General features: G+C 43.3%; 1 protein-coding gene across 1 annotated transcript; it reads right to left on the bottom strand.

The window, feature by feature from the left end:
• Nucleotides 1–906: 906 nt before the first annotated feature.
• On the bottom strand, nt 907–22,924 carry LOC139579708 (aspartate beta-hydroxylase domain-containing protein 2-like). Its single transcript, XM_071408537.1, has 2 exons — nt 22,475–22,924; nt 907–1,155 (listed from the first exon to the last, which is right to left on the bottom strand). Exons 1-2 carry the CDS (start codon nt 22,922–22,924, stop codon nt 907–909), a joined length of 699 nt encoding a protein of 232 aa, XP_071264638.1.
• Between the last annotated feature and the right edge of the window lie 2,895 nt (nt 22,925–25,819).

The raw sequence follows: 25,819 nt of genomic DNA, 5'->3' as shown, positions 1-25,819 counted from the left end.
ACCAACACAAAAATTCTGATAATCACTCAGTCTTGGTTAAATATAACTGTGAGTCCGGCACAGTGTTTATAGGTCTGCCAGAGGTAATGTTTATAGGTAATGTTTATAGGTCTGCCAGAGTTGGGGGTGTCGCCATATTCATAAAGAACAACTTAAATATTTATGGGTCTATTTCCACCTCTGCCCTAAGCAGTTTGAATGTCTAGTATTTAATGTGGGCTTTAGTAGTAATCCCTAGCTAACGCTAGTGGGAATTTATCACCCTCCCTTGGCTCCCCCATGTGTTCTTAACAAATTGTCTGACTTGCCATCTAAGTATGCAAAATCTGAATTATTAATAACAGGTGATCTTCACCTGGATTGGTTGATGCCAGTGTCAGATAGACTAACATATATTTGTACTGAGCTAAACTTAACTCCGCTGATAACTCAACCAACCTGCCCCAACTTTAAACACCCTGATAAATCTACTATTTTAGATATTATTCTGCCTAATGCCCCCTCATAAGTATATATGAAGCGAATTGGACCAACAATTGGGTAGTGAGTCAGTTCAGCCCCCCTTTAAATCAACTTCCCGTAGATTGTGGAATAGCAAGAATTAGAAGTGCAAACTTGCGGCACCAAAGCTTAGTGGGAGTTTGACTGCAACGGTGCAGACTGCCTCCATTTGAAGTGAGTGACTTACGCCGAATTTCAAATATGTGTGTGTAGGGTGGGACTAGTAGTGCAGGCTCAGAGGCTATGGAAACATAAAAAATATATTCCGTCTCCCTCTGTTTTGGAAGAACTCACTGATGTGACATGACTGGATCTGTGAAAGCTATGCAAGAGAACCTTTGCTTTCACCTAATTGTCCAATCAGGTTAGATCAGTGACTAAATCAAGGAAATGAGGAAGGAACAATTAAAAGGTGTTGAACAGGTACATGCTCACTGGGAGTTGTACCTTAGGTCCCAGGCCAGTCCAGCCCATCTTCGCATCAATGCCTCTCTGGTAGACCGCTTGGAACTCTGCGAGGATTATGGGATAGTTGGCCTCCAAGACCTCAATGTCATGTCGATGGGCGTCACGTGGGAAAAAGGGAATGCTAGGGACATCTGGGAGGAAGAAGAGATGAGGCTTTTGGATGGAGGAGCGATCATTTAATGTGGCCTGAGAAAGACAAATCACAGAGAAAGAACTAAACATTAGACAGTGGTTAATACATTTTTATTGTAATTGTTTTGCACTGAGGATGAAAACAAACAAAATTATGCAACGGATGTTTTGTATTATTTATCTTTTTGCTTTCTGTACTTTAAATCCCAACCACCAGGACACCAAACACACACCGAGTGGCTGGAAGCAACAAATAGCAGCACCCCTTAAGCAAGTTAGGGATTGTCTTGCTCAAGGGCATAACAGTAGTCCACACTTAGGAAAGAGAATTCTTCAAGGGTTCTTTGGTAAGGCTGTTTTTGTAAACAGCTGAGGGATATCACAGGAGAAATGTAACCACTCTCAAATTCATAGAGCTACAGATGCAAGCACTGGCAATTAGTTTTGTTTTGTTTATTTCTCTTTGTGATTTTTACCCCCTTTTCTCTCCCCAATTTCATGATTATGATCTTGTCGCTACAACTCCCCAACGAACTCAGGAGAGGCAAAGGTCAAACCATGCATCCTCTGAAACATGACCCACCAAGCCACGCTTCTTAACACCCACTCAACCCGGAAGCTAGCCACACCAATGTGTCAGAAGAAACATTCACCTAACTAGGACTACGCTGGGCCAATTGTGCGCCACCCTATGGGACTCCCATTCATGGCCAGGATCGAACCCCGGGCTGTAGTGATGCCTCAACACTGTGATGCAGAAACTTAGACCGCTGAGCCACTGGGGAGCCCCGGAAATTATAGTTTTGATCATGTTTTGATGTTATACAGTGTTTGCATTCTAGAGTGTGCATTATTTAAGTGATAATGCCCTCGAAGCCGGTGTTTGGAGGAGATATGAGCACGGGTGTTGTTAGGTCCGTGCCAATATATCCTCCAAACACCGGCTTCAAGAGCATTATCTCTTTTATACAACGGGTTACCAACATATTCAAATAATGATATTCAAATCTAATTTTTATTGGTCACATACACATGGTTAGCAGATGTTAACGCGAGTGTAGCAAAATGCTTATGCTTCTAGTTCCAACCATGCAGTAATATCTAACAAGTAATCTAACAATTTCACAACAACTACCTTTTTACACACAAGTGTAAAGGAATGAATAAAATATGTACATATAAATATATGGATGAGCGAAGGCCGAACGGCATAGGCAAGATGCAGTAGATGGTATAGAGTACAGTACATACATATAAGATGAGTAATGTAGGGTATGTAAACATAAAGTATCCATGTTTAAAGTGACTAGTGATACATTTATTACATCCAATTTGTGGCTAGAGATTTGAGTCAGTAAGTTGGCAGCAGCCACTCAATGTTAGTGATGGCTGTTTAACAGTCTGATGGCCTTGAGATAGAAGCTGTTTTTCAGTATCTCGGTCCCTGCTTTGAAGCACCTGTACTGACCTCGCCTTCTGGATGATAGCGGGGTGAACAGGCAGTGGCTCGGGTGGTTGTCCTTGATGATCTTTTGGGCCTTCCTGTGACATCGGGTGGTGTAGGTGTCCTGGAGGGCAAGTAGTTTGCCCCCGGTGATGGGTTGTGCAGACCTCACTACCCTCTGGAGAGCCTTACGGTTGTGGGCGGAGCAGTTGCCGTATCATGGCCAAGTCGTGCATTATTTTCCAGAGAACGCATTGACCCTGTTTATCCCGTACAAAAGTATTTATTGTTGTAGTGGGTACAGTAACATTAGTACTCTTAAAAAAACATACTTGAAGGAATAGGTTTTTATTTATATACACTGAGTATACAAAACATTAAGAACACTTGATATTTCCATTACATAGACTGACCAGGTGAATCCAGGTGAAAGCTAGAATAGAATAAAGCATTATTGTCCATTCAGGATGGACATTTTACTTTAGCATCACCTTACATTAAAAGGATCACAAACACATACACTACCAGTCAAAAATTTTAGGACACCTACTCATTCAATGGTTTTTCTTTATTTTTACTATTTTCTACATTGTGGAATAATAGTGAAGAAATCAAAACTATGAAATCATGTAGTAATGAAAAAAAATATTAAACAAATATATTTTATTTTTTATTTTTGAGATTCTTCAAAAAGCCACCCTTTGCCTTGACAGCTTTGCACACTCTTGGCATTCTCTCAACCAGCTTCACCTGTAATGTTTTTCCAACAGTCTTTGAAGAAGTTCCCACATATGCTGAGCACTTGTTGGCTGCTTTTCCTTCACTCTGCGGTCCGACTCATCCCAAAACCATCTCAATTTCGTTGAGGTCGGGGGATTGTGGAGGCCAGGTCATCTGATGCAGCACTCCATCACTCTTCTTCTTGGTAAAAAAGCCCTTACACAGCCTGAAGGTGTGTTGGGTCATTGTCCTGTTGAAAAACAAATGATAGTCCCACGAAGCCCAAATCAGAAGGAACGGTGTATCGCTGCAGAATGATGTGGTAGCAATGCTGGTTAAGTGTGACTTGATTTCTAAATAAATCACAGACAGTGTCACCAGCAAAGCACCGCCACACCTCCTCCTCCATGCTTTACGGTGGGAAATACACATGCGGAGATCATCCGTTCACCCACACTGCGTCTCACAAAGACACAGCGTTTGGAACCAAAAATCTCCAATTTGGACTCCAGACCAATGGCCAAATTTCCACAGGTCTAATGTCCAATGCTTGTGTTTCTTGGCCCAAGAAAGTCTCTTATTGGTGTCCTTTAGTAGTGGTTTCTTTGCAGCAATTCGACCATGAAGGCCTGATTCACGCAGTCTCCTCTGAACAGTTGATGCTGAGATGTCTGCTACTTGAACTCTGAAGTATTTGGGCTGCAATTTCTGAGGTTGGTAACTATAATGAACTTATCCTCTGCAGCAGAGGTAACTCTTCATCATAGAGCTTGATGGTTTTTGCGACTGCACTTGAAAAAATGTATTGAAATGTTCCGTATTGACTGACCTTCATGTCTTAAAGTAATGGACTAATTTCTCTTTGCTTATTTTGGGTGGCAGGTAGCCTAGTGGTTAGAGCGTTGGGGCAGTAACTGAAAGGTTGCTGGATTGAATCCCCAAGCTGACAAGGTAAAAATCTGTCCTTCTGCCCCTAAACAAGTGTCACGGGAATTTAATAATTCCTTTATGAGCTCATTAATTAAAATCACTCTGTCTGTTTCTGTAACGGCAGTCTAGCTCTTCCTCCTCCTCAGACGAGGAGAGGCGAGAAGGATCGGAGGACCAATGTGCAGCGTGGTAAGTTTCCATGATTTAATATACACGAAGACAAGACACTATACAAAATAACAAACGTACTAACCGTCACAGTCCCGTGTGGCACAAACACTGACACAGGAAACAACCACCCACAAAATCCCAACACAAAACAAGCCACCTATATATGATTCTCAATCAGGGACAACGATTGACAGCTGCCTCTGATTGAGAACCATATTAGGCCGAACACAGAAACAGACAAACTAGACACACAACATAGAATGCCCACCCAGCTCACGTCCTGACCAACACTAAAACAAGCAAAACACATAAGCACTATGGTCAGGACGTGACAGTACCCCCCTCCTGAGGTGCGGACTCCGAGCGCACCCCTAAAACTCAAGGGGAGGGTCTGGGTGGGCATCTGTCCGTGGTGGCGGCTCCGGCGCAGGACGAGACCACCACTCCACCATTGTCTTTGTCCCCCTCCTTAGCGTCCTTTGAGTGGCGACCCTCGCCCCCGACCTAGGCCTAGGAATCCTCACCAAGGTCCCCACAAAATTTAGGAGACAGCTCAGGACAGAGAGGTAGCTCAGGACAGAGAGGTAGCTCAGGACAGAGAGGTAGCTCAGGACAGAGAGGTAGCTCAGGACAGAGAGGTAGCTCAGGCCAGAGAGGTAGCTCAGGACAGAGGGGCAGCTCCGGACTGAAGGGCAGCTCCGGACAGAGAGGCAGCTCTGGACTGAAAGGCAGCTCCGGACTAATGGCAGCTCCGGACTGAGGGGCAGCTCATGACTGGAGGGCAGCTCATGACTGGAGGGCAGCTCATGACTGGAGGGCAGCTCATGACTGGAGGGCGGCTCTGGCAGCTCCTGACTGGCGGGCGGCTCTGGCAGCTCCTGGCTGGCGGGCGGCTCTGGCGGCTCCTGACTGACGGACGGCTCTAGCGGCTCCTGACTGACGGACGGCTCTAACGGCTCGGGACAGACGGGCGGCTCTGACGGCTCTGGACAGACGGGCGGCTCATACGGCGCTGGGCAGACGGATGGCTCAGATAGCGCTGGGCAGACGGATGGCTCAGATGGCGCTGGGAAGGCAGTCAGCTCAGACGGCGCTGGGCAGGCAGGCAGCTCAGACGGCGCTGGGCAGGCAGGCAGCTCAGACGGCGCTGGGCAGGCAGGCAGCTCAGACGGCGCTGGGCAGGCAGGCAGCTCAGACGGCGCTGGGCAGGCAGGCAGCTCAGACTGCGCTGGGCAGGCAAAATTCCTAACAACAAGGCAGTTAACTTCTCTGGGATATGTGGGACGCTAACGTCCCACTTGGCCAAAAGCCAGTAAAAATACAGAGCGCAAAATTCAAATAAATTACTATAAAAATCTAACTTTCATGAAATCACACATGAAAGACACCAAATTAAAGCTACACTTGTTGTGAATCCAGCCAACATGTCTGATTTCAAAAAGGATTTACAGCAAAAGCACACCAAACGATTATGTTAGGTCAGTACATAGCCACAGAAAAACACAGCCATTTTTCCAGCCAAAGAGAGGAGTAACAAAAAGCAGAAATAGAGATAACATTAAACACTAACCTTTGATGATCTTCATCAGATGACACTCATAGGACTTCATGTTACACAATACATGTATGTTTTGTTCTGTAAAGTTCATATTTATATCCAAAAATCTGAGTTTAGGCGGGACGCTACTGTCTCACTTGGCCAAAAGCCAGAGAAAATCTCCTGCTTCTCTGCGCCCACTGATATTTCATCTGCACAGCAGTCCAAGGGAAGCATTGGTTACAATGCTCGTGATGTAGAATTGCAGGCGCATGGAGCTCCGATTAAGAAAACGATTTGGAGTCAGAGTTGAAAACTTAATGCACTGGATTAATTTAAGAAGCAATACTTCTTTCAACGCTTGAGAAATGTGAGTGTGTGAAGAGTGTCGAATGCATGTGTCCAATGAGTGAGAGTTGGCAGCACTGTGGTAATGACAATGGCTTCCACAACTACGCTTCCACAACTACTGACCACAACTACAGACCACAACTACTGACCATGTCTATACTGTAGGGCCCTAAAAACCTCCAACACAACCACATAACTACTGACCATAACTACTGACCACAACTACTGACCACAACCACACAACTACTGACCACAACTACTTTCTTATGTCTCTAGCTAGCAAGCTATGTCTTTTAAAAAAGACATTAGCACCCTTATGTAGACATAGCTCCACCCGCATCGAATGGGGTTGGTGTTAAGCGGAGCGACACAGGGGAACCTAAGAGCAGACTCAGATGAGGAAACAGGGATGAGTGAACCAAAATACTTATTGTTACACAGGGAGATATGGAGTGCAGATCCGGGGAAGCTCGGATGAGTTGCAGAAAAAACAGATGTGGAGACTGAGGTTGGAGTTAGCTGAGTAGAACAGGGTAAACAGGTCCTGAAGGGAATCCAAGGTAGTGGTGGTGAGTAAAATCCAGAGCAAGGTAGTTTTGTGGTGAGATGTGGAACAGGAGACAGAGGGAGAGGGAGGGAGAGAGAGAGTGTACAGGGGGAGTAACTGCAGGTCAAGAAGACACCAAATGAACACCAGAGGGCGTAGCAGGAGCAGATGTGACAGTTGGAGTCGAGGGAAAATAAGTGTTACCAAATATAACAATGTGCATTTCATAAATATTTAAATAAAATGTGTGTATATAAAACGTATTAAACTTTTCTGTAAAACCACAATGAGGACATCGACCCATCAAGCTAGTTTTTATAAATCATTTGGTACAGCGCAAGAACAACGTTAGACTAATCTGAAATGGTGGCATCAACTCCCAGGTGGCTATACCTCCCAAGGTGTGCAGTGGTCTAAGGCACTGCATCTCAGTGATAGAGGCATCATTACAGACACCCTGCTTCAAATCCAGGCTGTATCACAACTGGCCATGATTGTGAGTCCCATAGGGCGGCGCACAATTGGCCCAGTGTCGTCTGAGTTTGGCTGAGGTAGGCCGTCATTGTAAATAATAATTTGTTCTTAAGAAGGCAGAGCATCGCTTTATTATAAGCAGAATTCTCCCCATCTTAGCTACTACTGCATCAATATGTTTTGACCATGACAGTTTACAATCTAGTGTTACTCCAAGCAGTTTAGTCATCTCAACTTGCTCAATTTCCACACTATTTATTGGCCAGTACTATATGACTCAATACTATACACGTCAGCTACTACAGCGACTGAAATGACTGCAGCACTCAACAAAGAGCTGCAGTTAGTTTAAGAGTGGGTGGCAAGGAATAAGTTAGCCCTAAATATTTCTAAAACTCAAAGCATTGTATTTGGAACAAAACACTCACTAAACCCTAAACCTCAGCTAAACTCAAAGCATTGTATTTGGAACAAAACACTCACTAAACCCTAAACCTCAGCTAAATGAAAAAAGAAAAGAAACCGCAACTTAAAATCTTAACCATCATTTGGATTGAAGGGCTTTGGATTTTTAAAAAAGGGCTTTACACTATACGTGTATAGTATTGAGATTTAGCTGAGGTTTAGGGTTTAGTGAGTGTTTTGTTCCAAATACAATGCTTTGAGTTTAGCTGAGGTTTAGGGTTTAGTGAGTGTTTTGTTCCAAATACAATGCTTTGAGTTTTAGAAATATTTAGGGCTAACTTATTCCTTGCCACCCACTCTTAAACTAACTGCAGCTCTTTGTTGAGTGCTGCAGTCATTTCAGTCGCTGTAGTAGCTGACGTGTATAGTATTGAGTCATCCGCATACATAGAAACTCTGGCTTTACGCAAAGTCAGTGGCATGTCTGTTAGACAAGTAACTCTTTATCCACATTATAGCAGGGTGTGTAAAGCCATAACACATATGTTTTTCCAGCAGCAGACTATGATCAATAATGTCAAAAGCTGCACTGAAGTCTAACAAGACAGCCCCCACAATCATTTTATCATCAATTTCTCTCAGCCAATCATCAGTCCTTTGTGTAAGTGCTGTGCTTGTTGAGTGTCCTTCGCTATAAGCATGCTGAAATTCTGTTGTCAATTTGTTTACTGTAAAATAGCATTGTATCTGGTCAAACACTAAGTTTACGAAGTTTACTAAGGGTTGGTAACAGGCTGATTGGTCGGCTATTTGAGCCAGTAAAGGGGGCTTTACTATTCTTGGGTAGCAGAATGACTTTAGCTTCCCTCCAGACCTGAGGGCGCACACTCTCTAGTAGGCTTAAATTGAAGATGTGGCAAGTAGGAGGGGCAATATCGTCTGCTATTATCCTCAGTAATTTTCCATCTAGATTGTCAGACCCTGGTGGCTTGTCATTGTTGATAGACAACAATAATTTTTTCACCTCTTTACGGAATTCAAAAGTACAATTCTTGTCTTTCATAATTTTGTCCGATATACTTGGATGTGTTGTGTCAGCGTTTGTTGCTGGCATGTCATCCCTAAGTTTGGTTATCTTGCCAATGAAAAAGTCATTAAAGTAGTTATCAGTGCAATATCAGTGGGCTTTGTGATGAATTGAGCCATCTGATTCAATGAATGAAGGAGCAGAGTTCGCTTTTTTTTCAAAGAATGTAATTTAAGGTGCCCAAAAGATTTTTATATCATTCTTTATATAATTTATCTTTGTTTTATCATGTAGTTTCTTTTTATTTAGTTTAGTCACAAGCTTTCTTAATTTGCAGTACGTTTGCCAGTCAGTTGGGCTGCCAAACTTTATTGCTATACCTTTTGCCTCATCCCTCTCAACCATACAATTTTTCAATTCCTCATCAATCCAAGGGGATTTAACAGTTTTTACAGTCATTTTCTTATTGGGTGCGTGCTTATTAGTAACTGGAATAAGTAGTTTCATAAATGCGTCATTTCACACATTATCCAGATACTCACTGTTAGCACTTGGTGGTCTATAGCAGCTTCCCACAAGAGGTGAGGCAGATAAACCTGTAGCCATATTACTTCAACAGTATTTAACATTAGATCGTCTCTGAGCTTTACAGGAATGTGGTTCTGAATATAGACCGCAACACCGCCTCCTTTGGCATTTCTGTCTTTTCGTAGATGTTATAACCATGCATTGCTACCACTGTATATTCAAAAGGTATCATCTAAGTGAGTTTCAGAGATTTCAGTCAGAATATGAATGTCATCTGTTACAAGCAAGTTAATGACTTCATGGACCTTGTTTTTTAGGCTACATATGTTGATATGGGCTATTTTTAGCACTTTTCTGAGTTGCTTGATTGTTTTTAATGCTTTACTGGGAAGTTTATCAGAGGTAGACTTTCTCATGTTATTTACATTGGAGCTGATAGTGCAGGGTGAGCTGCATAAAGTGTTCTTCCTACTATTGCACACCGCCTCAGTGCTAAGAGTGTAACTCTGGTTTATAGGCTCATGATTACTGCTTACAAGAGCTGTAGGATAAACAGATGTATTTGGTGCAATTAGGGGTACATAAATGAAATTACTTACATTGTGTTTGCCAATGTCCCTAAGATCATGTACATTTGATGCACCATTACGGCGACTCATTTTCACAATGGTAGGGATTAACTGAGCTGATCCTGGATCATTTACCAGTCAATGTTTCAATGCAGTCTTGAAATGTGTGGACAGAGTCCAGGAGCCAAGATGATTTGGATGGACTCCGTCTTTCCTGTAGAGCAGGGGTGTCAAACATACGGCCCGCGGGCCGGAACCGGCCCCCAAGGAGGTTCGATCAGGCCCGCAGGATAATTTGAAAGTGGAAAAAATGCATAAAAGACATGGAATTAATATTTTTAATTCGCTGCAATTCATGGATTATCCGCTAAGGGGCGCACTCTTTCCATCAGAGTAGAAGACAAGCCGCATCACTGAGACAGACTGAAAACAGCAGACGGTATCAATGCGCCATCTGCTGCTTGTTACGACGTTGTTAATACCTTGGTCTCTACCTCTCCGCTACACCCTCATTAGCCAAAATGTCGTTATCCAAACGGAGAAAAGTAGATAAGGAGTGTAGAATTTTCAAAGAAAAATGGACCACGTCCTATTTATTTACAGAGATGCACGGAAAACCTTCGTGCTTGGTGTGTTTGCAACAAGTAAAAGTCTCATTTAATCTTAAAGTGCATTACTATATTTTTCAGTACCAATTAAAGTTTTGTGCCTTTGTACAATCAGTGGGATCAGTTGCAATGCATATTTGTGAATGATAAAAGTAAATTGCACATTTGTCTAAGGAAATATGAGGTGTTTCATGAAATGTTTTGTAAAAGGATAGTTCATTAAATTTCAATATTTTCCTAATGTTCTTGTGCTTCTTTACACCAAAACAAAGGAAAGACATGATATTTTGGTTATTTATAGCAGAGTATGGTATAATTTTAATGGTCCGGCCCACTTGACATCTCCCTAGGCCGTATGTGGCCCACGATGCGAAATGAGTTTGACACCCCTGCTGTAGAGTATCTTCTGTTTCCAGAAGGTGTCAAAGTTATCAATAAAAGTGACTCCAGCAGAGCTACAGTAGTATTTTAGCCAGATGTGTAATGCCAGCAGTCTGCTGAATCTTTCACATCCGCGGCCCAACGATGGTACTGGACCTGTTTGGAGTCTTTTAATGCTATCAGTTCTTTAAAATCTATTTTCAAATGTTCTGAGCTAGCCCTCCTGATGTCGTTTGACCCCACATGGACTACGACAGTGTCCGCTTCCGGCATCTGTGGTAGAACAGTCGGAAGCAACCTTGTTATGTCCTGTACTCGTGCTCCTGGGTAGCACAGAGTTTTTGCCTTGGGGACCGAGATGTTTCTCACCATAGAACTGCCTATGATGACAGCTGGTGATGTTGAATGGGCCGGTCTCTCAGGCAGCCTCACGGTCTGGTGAGGCTGGGAGCTCTGAGGATCTGAACCCGAGGTAGAAGCAACCGGAGAAGGAGACAGAGTCGAGGACGAAGACACAGGTACCTCCGGATCCGATCTTGATAGGTATAGCTGTTTCTGGTCTGTGTCAGTTCCGGGCTCAACATCTCCATGGAGATCCCCATTGCCAGAGGACGCCTTCTTCGACTTCCACGTGTGTGACGTACATCCATTGCTGGTTGGTTGGGTCGAGATCAACTCCGTTCTCCAGGGATGGGGGAGACCCCTTTGGGGATGGAACCCAGCCTAGCACCGGCCAGTCGGCTGTAGAGAGCCGACACGGCGGCGAAACCTCCACCAGACCAGAGCGGCGTCCGGCTACTGGGGTGGAAGAAAAATAAAAAGTAGGTGGGCGTGGGTTCCCCAGTAGCTTATGTAGGTTTGCTACTGGCTTGCTAAGAGTAGCTGCTTCGCCCCTGTAGTCCTCCCCAAGCATGCAGTTGCTACATTGAAAGTCAATACAGTCCACATTGTCATGGAACAAAGCAAAGTAAACGCAGCTCCTGCAACGTTGGAAAGCGGTTCAATAGCGGCCTCCATTTGAAACCGCCGAGCCAGCTAGGCAAGCTAGGCTTTCGCATCTCTTCCCCTATACGGAATCTGGCAGGATCCCGGGACAGATAGCTGCGCTCACAGAAATTTAGCTGAACAGAGCCGCAGGTTTCAAAATATAATAAAAGTATATAAAACACTGTATAAACTTTTAAACCGAGGTCTTTAGTTCAGGTTTCAGCATTCGACAGGTTTCCGTTTTGAACATACGTCGCACTCTGATGAAGTCAGTGTCTCTGTACTCTCACTGGTCAAGATGGAGGACCAGATGCAGGTAGCTAACCATCCAGTCTATAACTAGTCAAGCAAATGGGTCTGAGATATGAATAATAAGATCATACACATAACGTTAGCTAGCGAGCCAGTCAGTACACTTTATCTTGAAATAAAACAACTTTCTGTCAAAATTAGAAACGTGTAATATCTGACAATGTAGCTAGCTTGACTATCTTACCTGTATACATCATCGATGGATGCGTCTCCTGTCGGATGCCATGGTTGCCCTTAGTTTGAAGATCTGGAGACATGTTTTCGCCACCTCCTTAGCATTCATACTCGAATTCCACTGATTTCAAAACTCGGTCCTCCAGAAAGTGGAGAGCATAGACGTAACGTTAGTTAGCTAACAGTACACTTTAACTTGACATTAGGCTTATGCAGTTTTACTACGCAATAAAAAAATAAAATTAAGCCGCGTTAGAGAGGATTACCTAGACATACTGACCAGCTCAAATAGACAGAAGCGTGCTTTATGGCAGACCAATCCAAACTCACCTCTCGGCATGTCCATCTTACTCATTATCTCAGCCAATCATGGCTAGCGGGAAGGTTGTTCTCTTTTTCTGTGGCTAAACCAGCTAGGCTCATAATCTAACAATTTTATTTGTATTTACAGATGGCAAACAAGTTTGTTATTAAGGCACATGAAAGTTCACATGTCCGAGAAGGCATTTCTGCCCCCCAAAATTTTTTATTAAAAAAAAGTTTATGTTCTAACAGCTCGCCTGTGAAGTAGTGACCCGTGACATATGCCTAGTTTCCTGAAACGGGTCACATATGGAAAAACAAAAAAACACACAATTCAAGTGTTCAATCAATTTTATTCGTGCCTTTGTTACAACTAGGCTTCCCTTCAAAAAAAATACGCCAACCACCAAAACGCACGGTCAAGACGAGCGGTCAGATGACGATAATATTATTAGCCTAAACATCGTTATAAGCGCCGACTGGCCTTGACAAAATAGTGAAACTCAGCACAAAAGCAATAATGGAATTATAATGAATGTGTCAATAAGACAACAATAAAAACGTATAAATTATTGTCAGCTCATGCTTGTGGTCGTCTTCATGCAATGTCTTCAGTTGGATTTCATTTAGCTGTTATCCCTTATCCTAACAGTTAACACAATTTTTGTAACTTTCACTTGCTTGACACACTTTGACATGCCTTTGTTTGGTTGTAGTGCTTAATAATCTCTGGTTTTCTCTTCATTGTCATTCTTCAGCACTGTTGTGGACTACAACGGCTGTACAGGTGCCTTATTTTGTGCAGAGGGAGGCAGCTCCTATCTCACTTTGTTTATGTTGCCGGCCAGACTTGTTTTCTTTGCAAGCAACTTGTTTGTCAATGACAGTGAAGTGAAGAAATTGTGCATGGTGACATTTCTCCCCTTGCCAATTTAAGGTTCCACAAGCCTAATCACCACATTCTCCATCACTCGCTCACCTGCTGCCCAATATGGATATTTTCCCAGATATTGAAAGCCATTCAGCATGTACAATTACGCACACTCTCACTGTGCAGCCTACTCTAAGTAGGCCAGAGTAGACTGGTAAGACGTCTTTGATTCGGTGGACTGATATAGGGTACATACCATTTTAAAGCTGCCATATGTAACTTTTTGGGGGACTTTACCAAATTCACATAGAAATGTGAGTCATTCTCACTGAAAGCAAGTCTGAGAAGCGGTAGATATGTTCTATGTGCCCTATTTCTATGCTTCCCGTTCTTAAGTTTTAGCTTATTTTACTTTCACTTTTGTACACCAGCTTCAAACAGCTGAAATACAATATTTTTGGTTATGGAAATTTTTGTTCACAGCGGTTTACATGGTATAATGATTATACATTTACATTTAAGTCATTTAGCAGACGCTCTTATCCAGAGCGACTTACAAATTGGTGCATTCACCTTATGATATCCAGTGGAACAACCACTTTACAATAGTGCATCTAACTCTTTTAAGGGGGGGGGGGGGTTAGAAGGATTACTTTATCCTATCCTAGGTATTCCTTAAAGAGGTGGGGTTTCAGGTGTCTCCGGAAGGTGGTGATTGACTCCGCTGACCTGGCGTCGTGAGGGAGTTTGTTCCACCATTGGGGTGCCAGAGCAGCGAACAGTTTTGAGTGGGCTGAGCGGGAACTGTACTTCCTCAGAGGTAGGGAGGCGAGCAGGCCAGAGGTGGATGAACGCAGTGCCCTTGTTTGGGTGTAGGGCCTGATCAGAGCCTGAAGGTACGGAGGTGCCGTTCCCCTCACAGCTCCGTAGGCAAGCACCATGGTCTTGTAGCGGATGCGAGCTTCAACTGGAAGCCAGTGGAGAGAGCGGAGGAGCGGGGTGACGTGAGAGAACTTGGGAAAGTTGAACACCAGACGGGCTGCGGCGTTCTGGATGAGTTGTAGGGGTTTAATGGCACAGGCAGGGAGCCCAGCCAACAGCGAGTTGCAGTAATCCAGACGGGAGATGACAAGTGCCTGGATTAGGACCTGCGCCGCTTCCTGCGTGAGGCAGGGTCGTACTCTGCGAATGTTGTAGAGCATGAACCTACAGGAACGGGTCACCGCCTTGATGTTAGTTGAGAACGACAGGGTGTTGTCCAGGATCACGCCAAGGTTCTTAGCACTCTGGGAGGAGGACACAATGGAGTTGTCAACCGTGATGGCGAGATCATGGAACGGGCAGTCCTTCCCCGGGAGGAAGAGCAGCTCCGTCTTGCCGAGGTTCAGCTTGAGGTGGTGATCCGTCATCCACACTGATATGTCTGCCAGACATGCAGAGATGCGATTCACCACCTGGTTATCAGAGGGGGGAAAGGAGAAGATTAATTGTGTGTCGTCTGCATAGCAATGATAGGAGAGACCATGTGAGGATATGACAGAGCCAAGTGACTTGGTGTATAGCGAGAATAGGAGAGGGCCTAGAACAGAGCCCTGGGGGACACCAGTGGTGAGAGCACGTGGTGCGGAGACAGATTCTCGCCACGCCACCTGGTAGGAGCGACCTGTCAGGTAGGACGCAATCCAAGCGTGGGCCGCGCCGGAGATGCCCAGCTCGGAGAGGGTGGAGAGGAGGATCTGATGGTTCACAGTATCAAAGGCAGCCGATAGGTCTAGAAGGATGAGAGCAGAGGAGAGAGAGTTAGCTTTAGCAGTGCGGAGCGCCTCCGTGACACAGAGAAGAGCAGTCTCAGTTGAATGACTAGTCTTGAAACCTGACTGATTTGGATCAAGAAGGTCATTCTGAGAGAGATAGCAGGAGAGCTGGCCAAGGACGGCACGTTCAAGAGTTTTGGAGAGAAAAGAAAGAAGGGATACTGGTCTGTAGTTGTTGACATCGGAGGGATCGAGTGTAGGTTTTTTCAGAAGGGGTGCAACTCTCGCTCTCTTGAAGACGGAAGGGACGTAGCCAGCGGTCAAGGATGAGTTGATGAGCGAGGTGAGGTAAGGGAGAAGGTCTCCGGAAATGGTCTGGAGAAGAGAGGAGGGGATAGGGTCAAGCGGGCAGGTTGTTGGGCGGCCGGCCGTCACAAGACGCGAGATTTCATCTGGAGAGAGAGGGGAGAAAGAGGTCAAAGCACAGGGTAGGGCAGTGTGAGCAGAACCAGCGGTGTCGTTTGACTTAGCAAACGAGGATCGGATGTCGTCGACCTTCTTTTCAAAATGGTTGACGAAGTCATCAGCAGAGAGGGAGGAGGGGGGAGGAGGGGGAGGAGGATTCAGGAGGGAGGAGAAGGTGGCAAAGAGCTTCCTAGGGTTAGAGGCAGATGCTTGGAATTTAGAGTGGTAGAAATTGGCTTTAGCAGCAGAGACAGAAGAGGAGAATGTAGAGAGGAGGGAGTGAAAGGATGCCAGGTCCGCAGGGAGGCGAGTTTTCCTCCATTTCCGCTCGGCTGCCCGGAGCCCTGTTCTGTGAGCTCGCAATGAGTCGTCGAGCCACGGAGCAGGAGGGGAGGACCGAGCCGGCCTGGAGGATAGGGGACATAGAGAGTCAAAGGATGCAGAAAGGGAGGAGAGGAGGGTTGAGGAGGCAGAATCAGGAGATAGGTTGGAGAAGGTTTGAGCAGAGGGAAGAGATGATAGGATGGAAGAGGAGAGAGTAGCGGGGGAGAGAGAGCGAAGGTTGGGACGGCGCGATACCATCCGAGTAGGGGCAGTGTGGGAAGTGTTGGATGAGAGCGAGAGGGAAAAGGATACAAGGTAGTGGTCGGAGACTTGGAGGGGAGTTGCAATGAGATTAGTGGAAGAACAGCATCTAGTAAAGATGAGGTCAAGCGTATTGCCTGCCTTGTGAGTAGGGGGGGAAGGTGAGAGGGTGAGGTCAAAAGAGGAGAGGAGTGGAAAGAAGGAGGCAGAGAGGAATGAGTCAAAGGTAGACGTGGGGAGGTTAAAGTCACCCAGAACTGTGAGAGGTGAGCCATCCTCAGGAAAGGAACTTATCAGGGCGTCAAGCTCATTGATGAACTCTCCAAGGGAACCTGGAGGGCGATAAATGATAAGGATGTTAAGCTTGAAAGGGCTGGTAACTGTGACAGCATGGAATTCAAAGGAGGCGATAGACAGATGGGTCAGGGGAGAAAGAGAGAATGTCCACTTGGGAGAGATTATCTACACTATACTTGCTTGTTTTGCCACATAAACTGAAATTAGGCAAACTGTTAGAATTTTAGCAACCAGAAAATGGCGGATCGATTTCTGAGTAGTGCATCATTAATATTATAATTAGAATGGATTAATACAATGGAATGGCCCACCCTGTTCTTCATTCATGTCACGTTCTGACCATAGTTCTTGTGTGTTTTGCTTGTTTTAGTGTTGGTCAGGACGTGAGCTGGGTGGGCATTCTATGTTGTGTGTCTAGTTTGTTTGTTTCTATGTTTGGCCTAATATGGTTCTCAATCAGAGGCAGGTGTTTTGTGTTGTCTCTGATTGGGAATCATATATAGGTGGCTTGTTTTGTGTTGGGGTTTGTGGGTGGTTGTTTCCTGTCTCTGTGTTTTCTCTGCACCAGCTAGGACTGTATCGGTTTGCCACATTTTGTTATTTTTGTATTGTTGTAGTGTTCACACTTCGTATTATTAAATATGTTGAGCACCAACTACACTGCGTCTTGCTCCGATCCCTGCTACACCTCCTCTTCAGACGAAGAGGAGGAAGGCTGCCGTTACAATTCACAAGGGGTGATTACGCATTGTTGCTTACCCTCGCTTATCAACTCACCCATTCTACCCCTTTCTCCCCATCGTACTTTACTTAATATTTTTCATCTGTTATATGTGTGAAATTAGTTTAGGTTCAGATTCGAGGAAATTATTGGGATGTTTATCTGCTGGGCACTACACTTTCAACTGGAAGAAGGAGCGGAGCAGGCCCTACTGTCAGGAGGAGATGCAATGGGGAAAACCATTCAAAAAAGAACATGCCCTCCTAAAATTCCAGTTCTGTTTGTGATATTAAGATTCTAACGCGGACAGTATGTTATATAGACTTATTTAGGAAAAGTCAAGGACGGAGGGTGGCATGACTTAAAAAATTGCATAGTAATAAATAAATACAATTATTGAGCAGTCAGAATGACTGCTTTAGCAGTTCTAGCGTTAAAGGTAGACTCAGCAATATTATGTAGATGCAGAAAGAAAACAGCAGTGTGTCAATTTCCACAACAAATAAGATTGTTGAAGTGCGAGGCTCAACTTCTCCTCTGTTTTGGTGCACATGCACAGAAAGTGTGTGTGACTGTGTGAAAGCGAAGTGTTGCAAATATCACCATGTTAAAATCTTTGGTGTTGCTCGTGGTAAAGTCATTTCGCTGAGCCTATCTTTAAGAAAGGGCTTTTCATAGCACCATAAAAGTTCTATATAGAACCTTTTGAGCATGTTTTTTATTTATTTGATTTAACTAGGCAAGTGAGTGCAGAACAAATTCTTATTTACAATGACAACATACCCCTGCCAAACCCTTAACCGAACGACGCTGGTCCAATTGTGCACCGCCCTATGGGATTCCCAATCCCGGCAGGTTGTGATATAGCCTGGAATTGAACCAAGGTCTGTAGTCTCTAGCCTTAGATCGCTGCGCCACTCGGTAGCCCTAAATGGTTCTTTATAGAACCTTAAAAAAGGGGTTCTATATAGCATCATTAAGGTTCCGCTATTGTTACTGGCCAAAGAACCCTTTTCTGGTACTACAGTTGAAGTCGGAAGTTTACATACACCTTAGCCAAACACATTTAAACTCCGTTTTTCATAATTCCTGACATTTAATCATAGTACAAATTCCCTGTTTTACGTCAGTTAGGATCACCAATTTATTTTAAGAATGTGAAATGTCAGAGTAATAGTAGAAAGAACGATTTATTTCAGCTTTTATTTCTTTCATCACATTCCCAGTGGGTCAGCAGTTTACATGACCTCAATTAGTATTTGGTAGCGTTGCCTTTAAATTGTTTAACTTCGGTCAATCATTTCGGGTAGTCTTCCACAAGCTTCCCACAATAAGTTGGGTGAATTTTGGCCCATTCCTCCTGACAGAGCTGGTGTAACTGAGTCAGGTTTGTAGGCCTCCTTGCTCGCACACGCTTTTTCAGTTCTGCCCACAAATTTTCTATGGGATTGAGGTCAGGGCCTTGTGATGGCCACTCCAATACCTTGACTTTGTTGTCCTTAAGCCATTTTGCCACAACTTTGGAAGTATGCTTGGGATCATTGTCCATTTGGAAGAGCCATTTTTGACCAAGCTTTAACTTCCTGACTGATGTCTTGAGATGTTGCTTCAATATATCCACATAATTTTTCTCCTCATGATGCCATCTATTTTGTGAATTGCACCAGTCCCTCCTGCAGCAAAGTACCCCCACAACATGATGCTGCCACCCCCGTGCTTCACGGTTGGGATGGTGTTCTTCGGCTTGCAAGCATCCCCCTTTTTCCTCCAAACATAACAATGGTCATTATGGCCAAACAGTTCTATTTTTGTTTCATCAGACCAGAGGACATTTCTACAAAAAGTACGATCTTTGTCCCCATGTGCAGTTGCAAACCGTAGTCTGGCCTTTTTATGGCGGTTTTGGAGCAGTGGCTTCTTCCTTGCTGAGCGGCCTTTCAGGTTATGTTGATATAGGACTCATTTTACTGTGGATATAGATACTTTTGTACCTGTTTCCTCCAGCATCTTCACAAGGTCCTTTGCTGTTGTTATGGGATTGATTTGCACTTTCCCACCAAAGTACGTTCATCTCTAGGAGACAGAACGCGTCTCCTTTCTGAGCGGTATGACGGCTGTGTGGTCCCATGGTGTTTATACTTGCGTACTATTGTTTATACAGATGAACGTGGTACCTTCAGGCATTTGGAAATTGCTCCCATGGATGAACCAGACTTGTGGAGACTACAATTTTTTTTCTGAGGTCTTGGCTGATTTTCCCATGATGTCAAGCAAAGAGGCACTGAGTTTGAAGGTAGGCCTTGAAATACATCCACAGGTACACCTCCAATTGACTCAAATTATGTAAATTATCCTATCAGAAGCTTCAAAAGCCATGACATAATTTTCTGGACTTTTCCAAGCTGTTTAAAGGCACAGTCAACTTAGTGTATGTAAACTTCTGAAATTGTGACACTGGAATTGTGATACAGTGAGTTAAAAGTGAAATAATCTGTCTCTAAACAATTGTTGGAAAAATTACTTGTGTCATGCACAAAGTAGATGTCCTAACCGACTTGCCAAAAGTATAGTTTGTTAACAAGAAATTCGTGGAGTGGTTGAAAAACGAGTTTTAATGACTCCAACCTAAGTTTATGTAAACATCCGACTTCAACTGTATATAGAATCATTTTTGTTAATAATATGGCTGCAAGCCCTAAATCGGGATCAATATGACAACAGCCAGTCCAAGTGCAGGGCGCCAAATTCAAAAACCATAAATCTCATAATTAAAATTCCTCAAACATACATGTGTCTTATATCATTTTAAAGGTAATCTTGTTGTTAATCCCACCAAAGTGTCCGATTTCAAATAGGCTTTTCAGCGAAAGCACTACAAACGATTATGTTAGGTCACAACAAAACTAAAAATAATCATAGCCATTTTTCCCAGCTAATGATAGCATCACAAAAACCAGAATAGAGATAAAATTATTCACTAACTTTCGATTATTTTCATCAGATGACACTCCAAGGACTTCATGTTACACAAAACATGCGTGTTTTGTTTGATTCAATTCATATTTATATCAAAAAATCTGAGTTTACATTGAGGCGACTAGATTCACTAGTGGCAAAAACATCAAGTGACTTTGCATAGCCCATCGTTTCAACATGAATACTCATCATAAATAAAGATGGTAATACAAGTTATACACATTGATTAATAGATATACCTCTCCTTAATGCAACCGCTATGTCAGATTTTTTTTTAACTTTAAGGAAAAATAACTGCACGCTATAATCTGAGACGGCGCTCAAATTAGCATGTCACAGTTGCAGAGATAGCGTCACTATAAACAATAAAATATATTATAAATATTTCATTAACTTTGTTGGTTTCGATCGGAAAGCAGAGCAGAAACTCCAGGTCCACAATAAATGTTTGTTTTGTTCGAAAAAATCCGTTATTTATGTCCAATTGTTAGCGCGTTTGGTAAACATATCCAAACGCTAATTCTGGTCAGCTTCATATCGGACAAAAACTTCAAAATGTGATATTACCGGTCGAAGAAACATTTCAAACTAAGTACTGAATCAATCATTAGGATGTTTTTAACATATAGCTTCAATAAAGTTCCAACCGGAATATTCCTTCTTGTCTGCGTGAGCCATGGAACGGCAGTGGCTTGCATGCGGAAGAGGGATGTTACGCGAGTGGCTGCTTGATGGACACCTGACTGATTCTGCTCTCATTCTCTCCCAGAACACCATAGAAATCTCATTGGAATTTCTATTTATTGCTGACATCTAGTGGAACCCCTAGGCAGTGCAACCCCAGCCATACGTCATTTGGAATTCTTTTGGGACTCTGTTGAATACAGACAATCTCAGATTTCTGACTTCCGGTTTGATTTCAACTCAAGGATTTTGCCTGCCAATATGAGTTCTTTTAATCTCAGAGAAATAATTCAAACAGTTTTAGAAACTTTGGAGTGTTTTCTATCCAATATTAATAATAATATGCAAATATTAGGAACTATGACTAAGGAGCAGGCCGTTTGAAATGGGCACCTTTCATCCAAGCTACTCAATACTGCCCCTGCAGCCATAAGAAGTTTTAAAGGCCCAGTGCAGGCAAAATTCTGTTTTTCTGTGTTTTGTGTCATATTTGTACAACAGCTGGTGAAACTAACACTGTCAAAGTTTTTCAAAATGTGATCAGTGTTATTTGCTGATAGTTGCTAGCTGAAAATACAATCTACACAGGAGCTTCTAATCAGAAGATTTTGCATGGGTTGAGTTTTGGCCTGCCTGGTGACATCACCAGGAAGTATAAATTAATAGACCAATAAGAAACAGAGTTCCAAACCACTCTGCCAATAACAGCTAGTTTTCAGGTTAGATATCCCTTCAATTAGGTCCTTCACTCAGACCACTCCCAGACAATCCTAGCAAAAGTCATGCTTGAGAAAGGTTGTTTTTGCTAAAAATCTATTTTTGTTTATTTTTGAATATTTTAATGGTACACATATTATGGTAAGTTACTTAATTGTTACATAGAAATTATTTGATATTGAGATAAAAACAGCAGCATTGGGCCTTTTAAGTGTGTAGGTGGCACCTGAGATTCTGATTCACCTTTAATATCAGTTTCATCTAGTGTCTTTTCAAAATGCAGGCAATTTTTGCCAGACTTGGCACAGATACACAAACACTTGGTTTACAAACAATGGAGTAAATCAACCACTAACACTTTATTTGGATAGTCCATCTGTAGATGCTCTACAGACTATTAGTAGCAGTTCAACTAACTATCTACTAACCCTAAGCATTAACCCTTATTATAATCCTAAACTTAACCCTTGCCCTAACCCTTAATGCTTACCCTAATATATATTCTATACCGTACCCTAATCACAAATTTAGAAGGGGTTGGGTTAAATGCAGAAGACACATTTCAGTTGAATGCATTCAGTTGTACAACTGACTCGGTATCCCCCTTTCACTTTCCCTTTCCAGTTGCTTATGAAAAGATTTGTTGATAGTATGTATAGCATCTACAGATGGAATATCTGTACTATCCAAATAAAGTGTGACCAACTAACCATTATATTTTGGGTTATGATGGGTTTAGACAGTTGTATTAAGCTGATCAGGCATTTCATATTCTTCAAAAATCAATGGGTATATCATTAATTGAAATGACTGTACATTTCAGATTTCACATTACCTGCTCCCGGAGTCCTTTATAAATGTGTCCCATGCCAGCCCAGCTGTAGCGCTTTGCATACTCCTGCAGTGCTGCATACAGCTTCCTGCCACTCGCTGTGGCCTGGGCTGGGAACAGGGCATGGCTCAGCACAGGGGTCAGGTAGCCTCGCCCCTGTTCCTCCTCCCCTGTCTCCATGGAGATGCAGGGAGTCCCCCAATCTCCAGTGGCCATCTTTGATGTGGCATTGCACTCTGTTCCCGCACAGCTGCCGGCACGGGACAACACAGAGCGCCTGGAGCCGGACTTGTGCTTTCCTGGGATGGCTTGGCCTGGGGCTGGCGGGTCGGAGCCCACCCTGTAACAATACCATAGGAAGAGGAGCAGCAGGGTCCACAGGAGCCCACTCAGAGAACGGACCACCAGCTCAGCACAGGGGGGCAATGGGAGCAGATCCATGGGCCAGCACATCCTACAGTGATGAACTGAAATAACAGAGGGGAACTAAAAGAGAAAGAGCAGCAGATAAGTAAGCTATAGAAGGAGGAAGCGAGAGAGATATCAATAGATGCCGGTTTCCCAGACACAAATAAAGCCCTGGACTATAAGGCATGGTCAATGGAAATTGAATTTAAATCGCTTTTTAGTCCAGGACCAGGCATAATGAAGAGATGCGCAGCACTACGGAGTAACAGGTACCAGTCAGAGAGAAGTAGTTGAGCTGTTTTTCTTGATTTCATCCAGAGAGACATTACTGTTTATGCACAGTGCAAAATCGACATGTACAGTGCATTCGGAAAGTATTCGGAAAGTATGACTTTCTTCACATTTTGAGACGTTACAGCCTTATTCTAAAATGCATGAAATTATTATTATCTACACACAATACCCCATAATGACAAAGCAAAAACTGTTTTTTGGAAATGTTTGCAAATGTATTACAAATAAAAAACATACTGTAACGATTGTCGTCGGGAGAAGAAGAAGACCAAGGTGCAGCGTGGTAAATATTCATAATACGTTATTTTAATAAATATGAACACTCTAACAAAACAACAACACGACAAACTAACAGTTCTGTAAGGTGACGAAAAACACAAAACAGAAAATAATCACCCACAACTCAAAGTGGGAAAACAGGCTACCTAAATATGGTTCTCAATCAGAGACAACGATGGACAGCTGCCTCTGATTGAGAACCACACACGGCCAAACACAAAGAAATAGACATCATAGAACACCAGACATAGAATGCCCACCCAAACTCACGCCCTGACCAACCAAAAATAGAGACATAAAAAGGATCTCCACGGTCAGGGCGTGACACATACATACCTTATTTACATACAGTACCAGTCAAAAGTTTGGACGCCTACTCATTCCAGGGTTTTGCCTTATTTTTACTATTTTCTACATTGTAAAACTATGGAATAACACATATGGAATCATGTAGTAACCAAAAAATTGTTAAACAAAACTAAATATATTTTATAGCTGAGATTCTTCAAAGTAGCCACCCTTTGCCTTGATGACAGCTTTGCACACTCTTGGCATTCTCTCAACTACCTTCATGAGGAATGCTTTTCCAACAGTCTTGGAGTTTCCACATATGCTGAGCACTTGTTGGCTGCTTTTTCTTCACTCTGCGGTCCAACTCATCCCAAACCATCTCAATTGGGTTGAGGCCGGGGGATTGTGGAGGCCAGGTCATCTGATGCAGCACTCCATCACTCTCCTTCTTGGTCAAATAGCCCTTACACAGCCTGGAGGTGTGTTTTGGGCCATCGTCCTGTTGAAAAACAATTATTGTCCCACTAAGAGAGAACCAGATGGGATGGCGTATCGCTGCAGAATGCTGTGGTAACCATGCTGGTTAAGTGTGTCTTGAATTCTAAATAAATCACTGACAGTGTCACCAGCAAAGCACCACCACACCTCCTCCTCCATGCTTCATGGTGGGAACCAGAACCAGTACACATACACTGCGTCCCACAGATGGCAGTTGGAACCAAAAATCTCTAATTTGTACTCCACCGGTCTAATGTCCATTGCCCGTGTTTCTTGGCCCAAGCAAGTCTCTTCTTATTATTGGTGTCCTTTAGTAGTGGTTTCTTTGCAGCAATTCGACCATGAATGCCTGATTCACGCAGTCTCCTCTGAACAGTTGATGTTGAGATGGGTCTGTAACTTGAACTATGTGAACCATATATTTGGGCTGCAATCAATGATTGCAATGATCAATGATCTTATCCTCTGCAGCAGAGGTAACTCTGGGTCTTCCTTTCCTGTGGCGGTCCTCATGAGAGCCAGTTTCATCATAGAGCTTGATGGTTTTTGCGACTGCACTTGACAAAACTTTCAGAGTTCTTGACATTTTCCGTATTGACTGACCTTCATGTCTTAAAGTAATGATGGACAGTCATTTCTCTTTGCTTATTTGTTCTTGCCATAATATGCACTTGGTCTTTTACCAAATAGGGCTATCTTCTGTATACCACCCCTACCTTGTCACAATACAATTGATTGGTTCAAACGCATTAAAAAGGAAAGAAATTCCACAAATTAACTTTTCACAAGGCACACCTTTTAATTGAAATGCATTCCAGGTGACTATCTCATGAAGCTAGTTGAGAGAATGCCAAGAGTGTGCAAAGCGGAGTCGATACAGCCACCCGGATTCTTTGTATGTCACGCCGAAAGGAATAAACATTTCTCTGGGAAGAGGGGAGGGGGTGTATGTTTAATGACTAACGACTCATGGTGCAATTGTAACAACATACAGGAACTTAAGTCCTTTTGTTCAACTGACCTAGAATTCCTCACAATCAAATGCAGACCGTATTATCTCCCAAGAGAATTATCCTCGGTTATTGTCACAGCCGTGTATATCCCCCCTCAAGCCGATACCACGATGGAACCTCAAGGAACTTCACTAAACTTTATGCAAACTGGAAATCATATATCCTCAGGCTATATTTATTGTAGCTGGTGATTTTAACAAAGCAAATTTGAGAACAAGGCTACCTAAATTCTATCAGCATATTGACTGAAGTACTCGCACTGGCAATACTCTGGTTCACTGCTACTCTATGCATACAAGGCCCTCCACCACCCTCCTTTTGGCAAATCTGACCACGACTCCATTTTTCTCCTCCCTTCCTATATGCAGAAACTCAAACGGGATGTATCTGTGTTAAGAACTATTCAAAGCTGGTCTGACCAATCGGAATCCACATTTCAAAGTTGTTTTGATCACGCGGACTGGGACATGTTCCGGGTATCCTCAGAGAAAAATATTGACGTATATGCTGATTCGGTGAGTGAGTTTATAAGGAAGTGCATAGGAGATGTTGTACCCACTGTGAC

The sequence above is a fragment of the Salvelinus alpinus genome, chromosome 6, assembly GCF_045679555.1.
Source record: "Salvelinus alpinus chromosome 6, SLU_Salpinus.1, whole genome shotgun sequence".
Classification (NCBI taxonomy): domain Eukaryota; kingdom Metazoa; phylum Chordata; class Actinopteri; order Salmoniformes; family Salmonidae; genus Salvelinus; species Salvelinus alpinus.
The sequence above is the reverse complement of the archived record's forward strand: the minus strand, read 5'-3'. Positions and strand labels throughout refer to the sequence as shown.

Coding starts and splice junctions, on each gene's coding strand:
- LOC139579708 (XM_071408537.1), bottom strand. CDS start 22,924: ATGTGCTGGCCCATGGATCTGCTCCCATTGCCCCCCTGTGCTGAGCTG. Junction 1,156..22,474: donor ATAAAGGACTCCGGGAGCAG/GTAATGTGAAAT, acceptor TGTCTTTCTCAG/GCCACATTAAATGATCGCTC.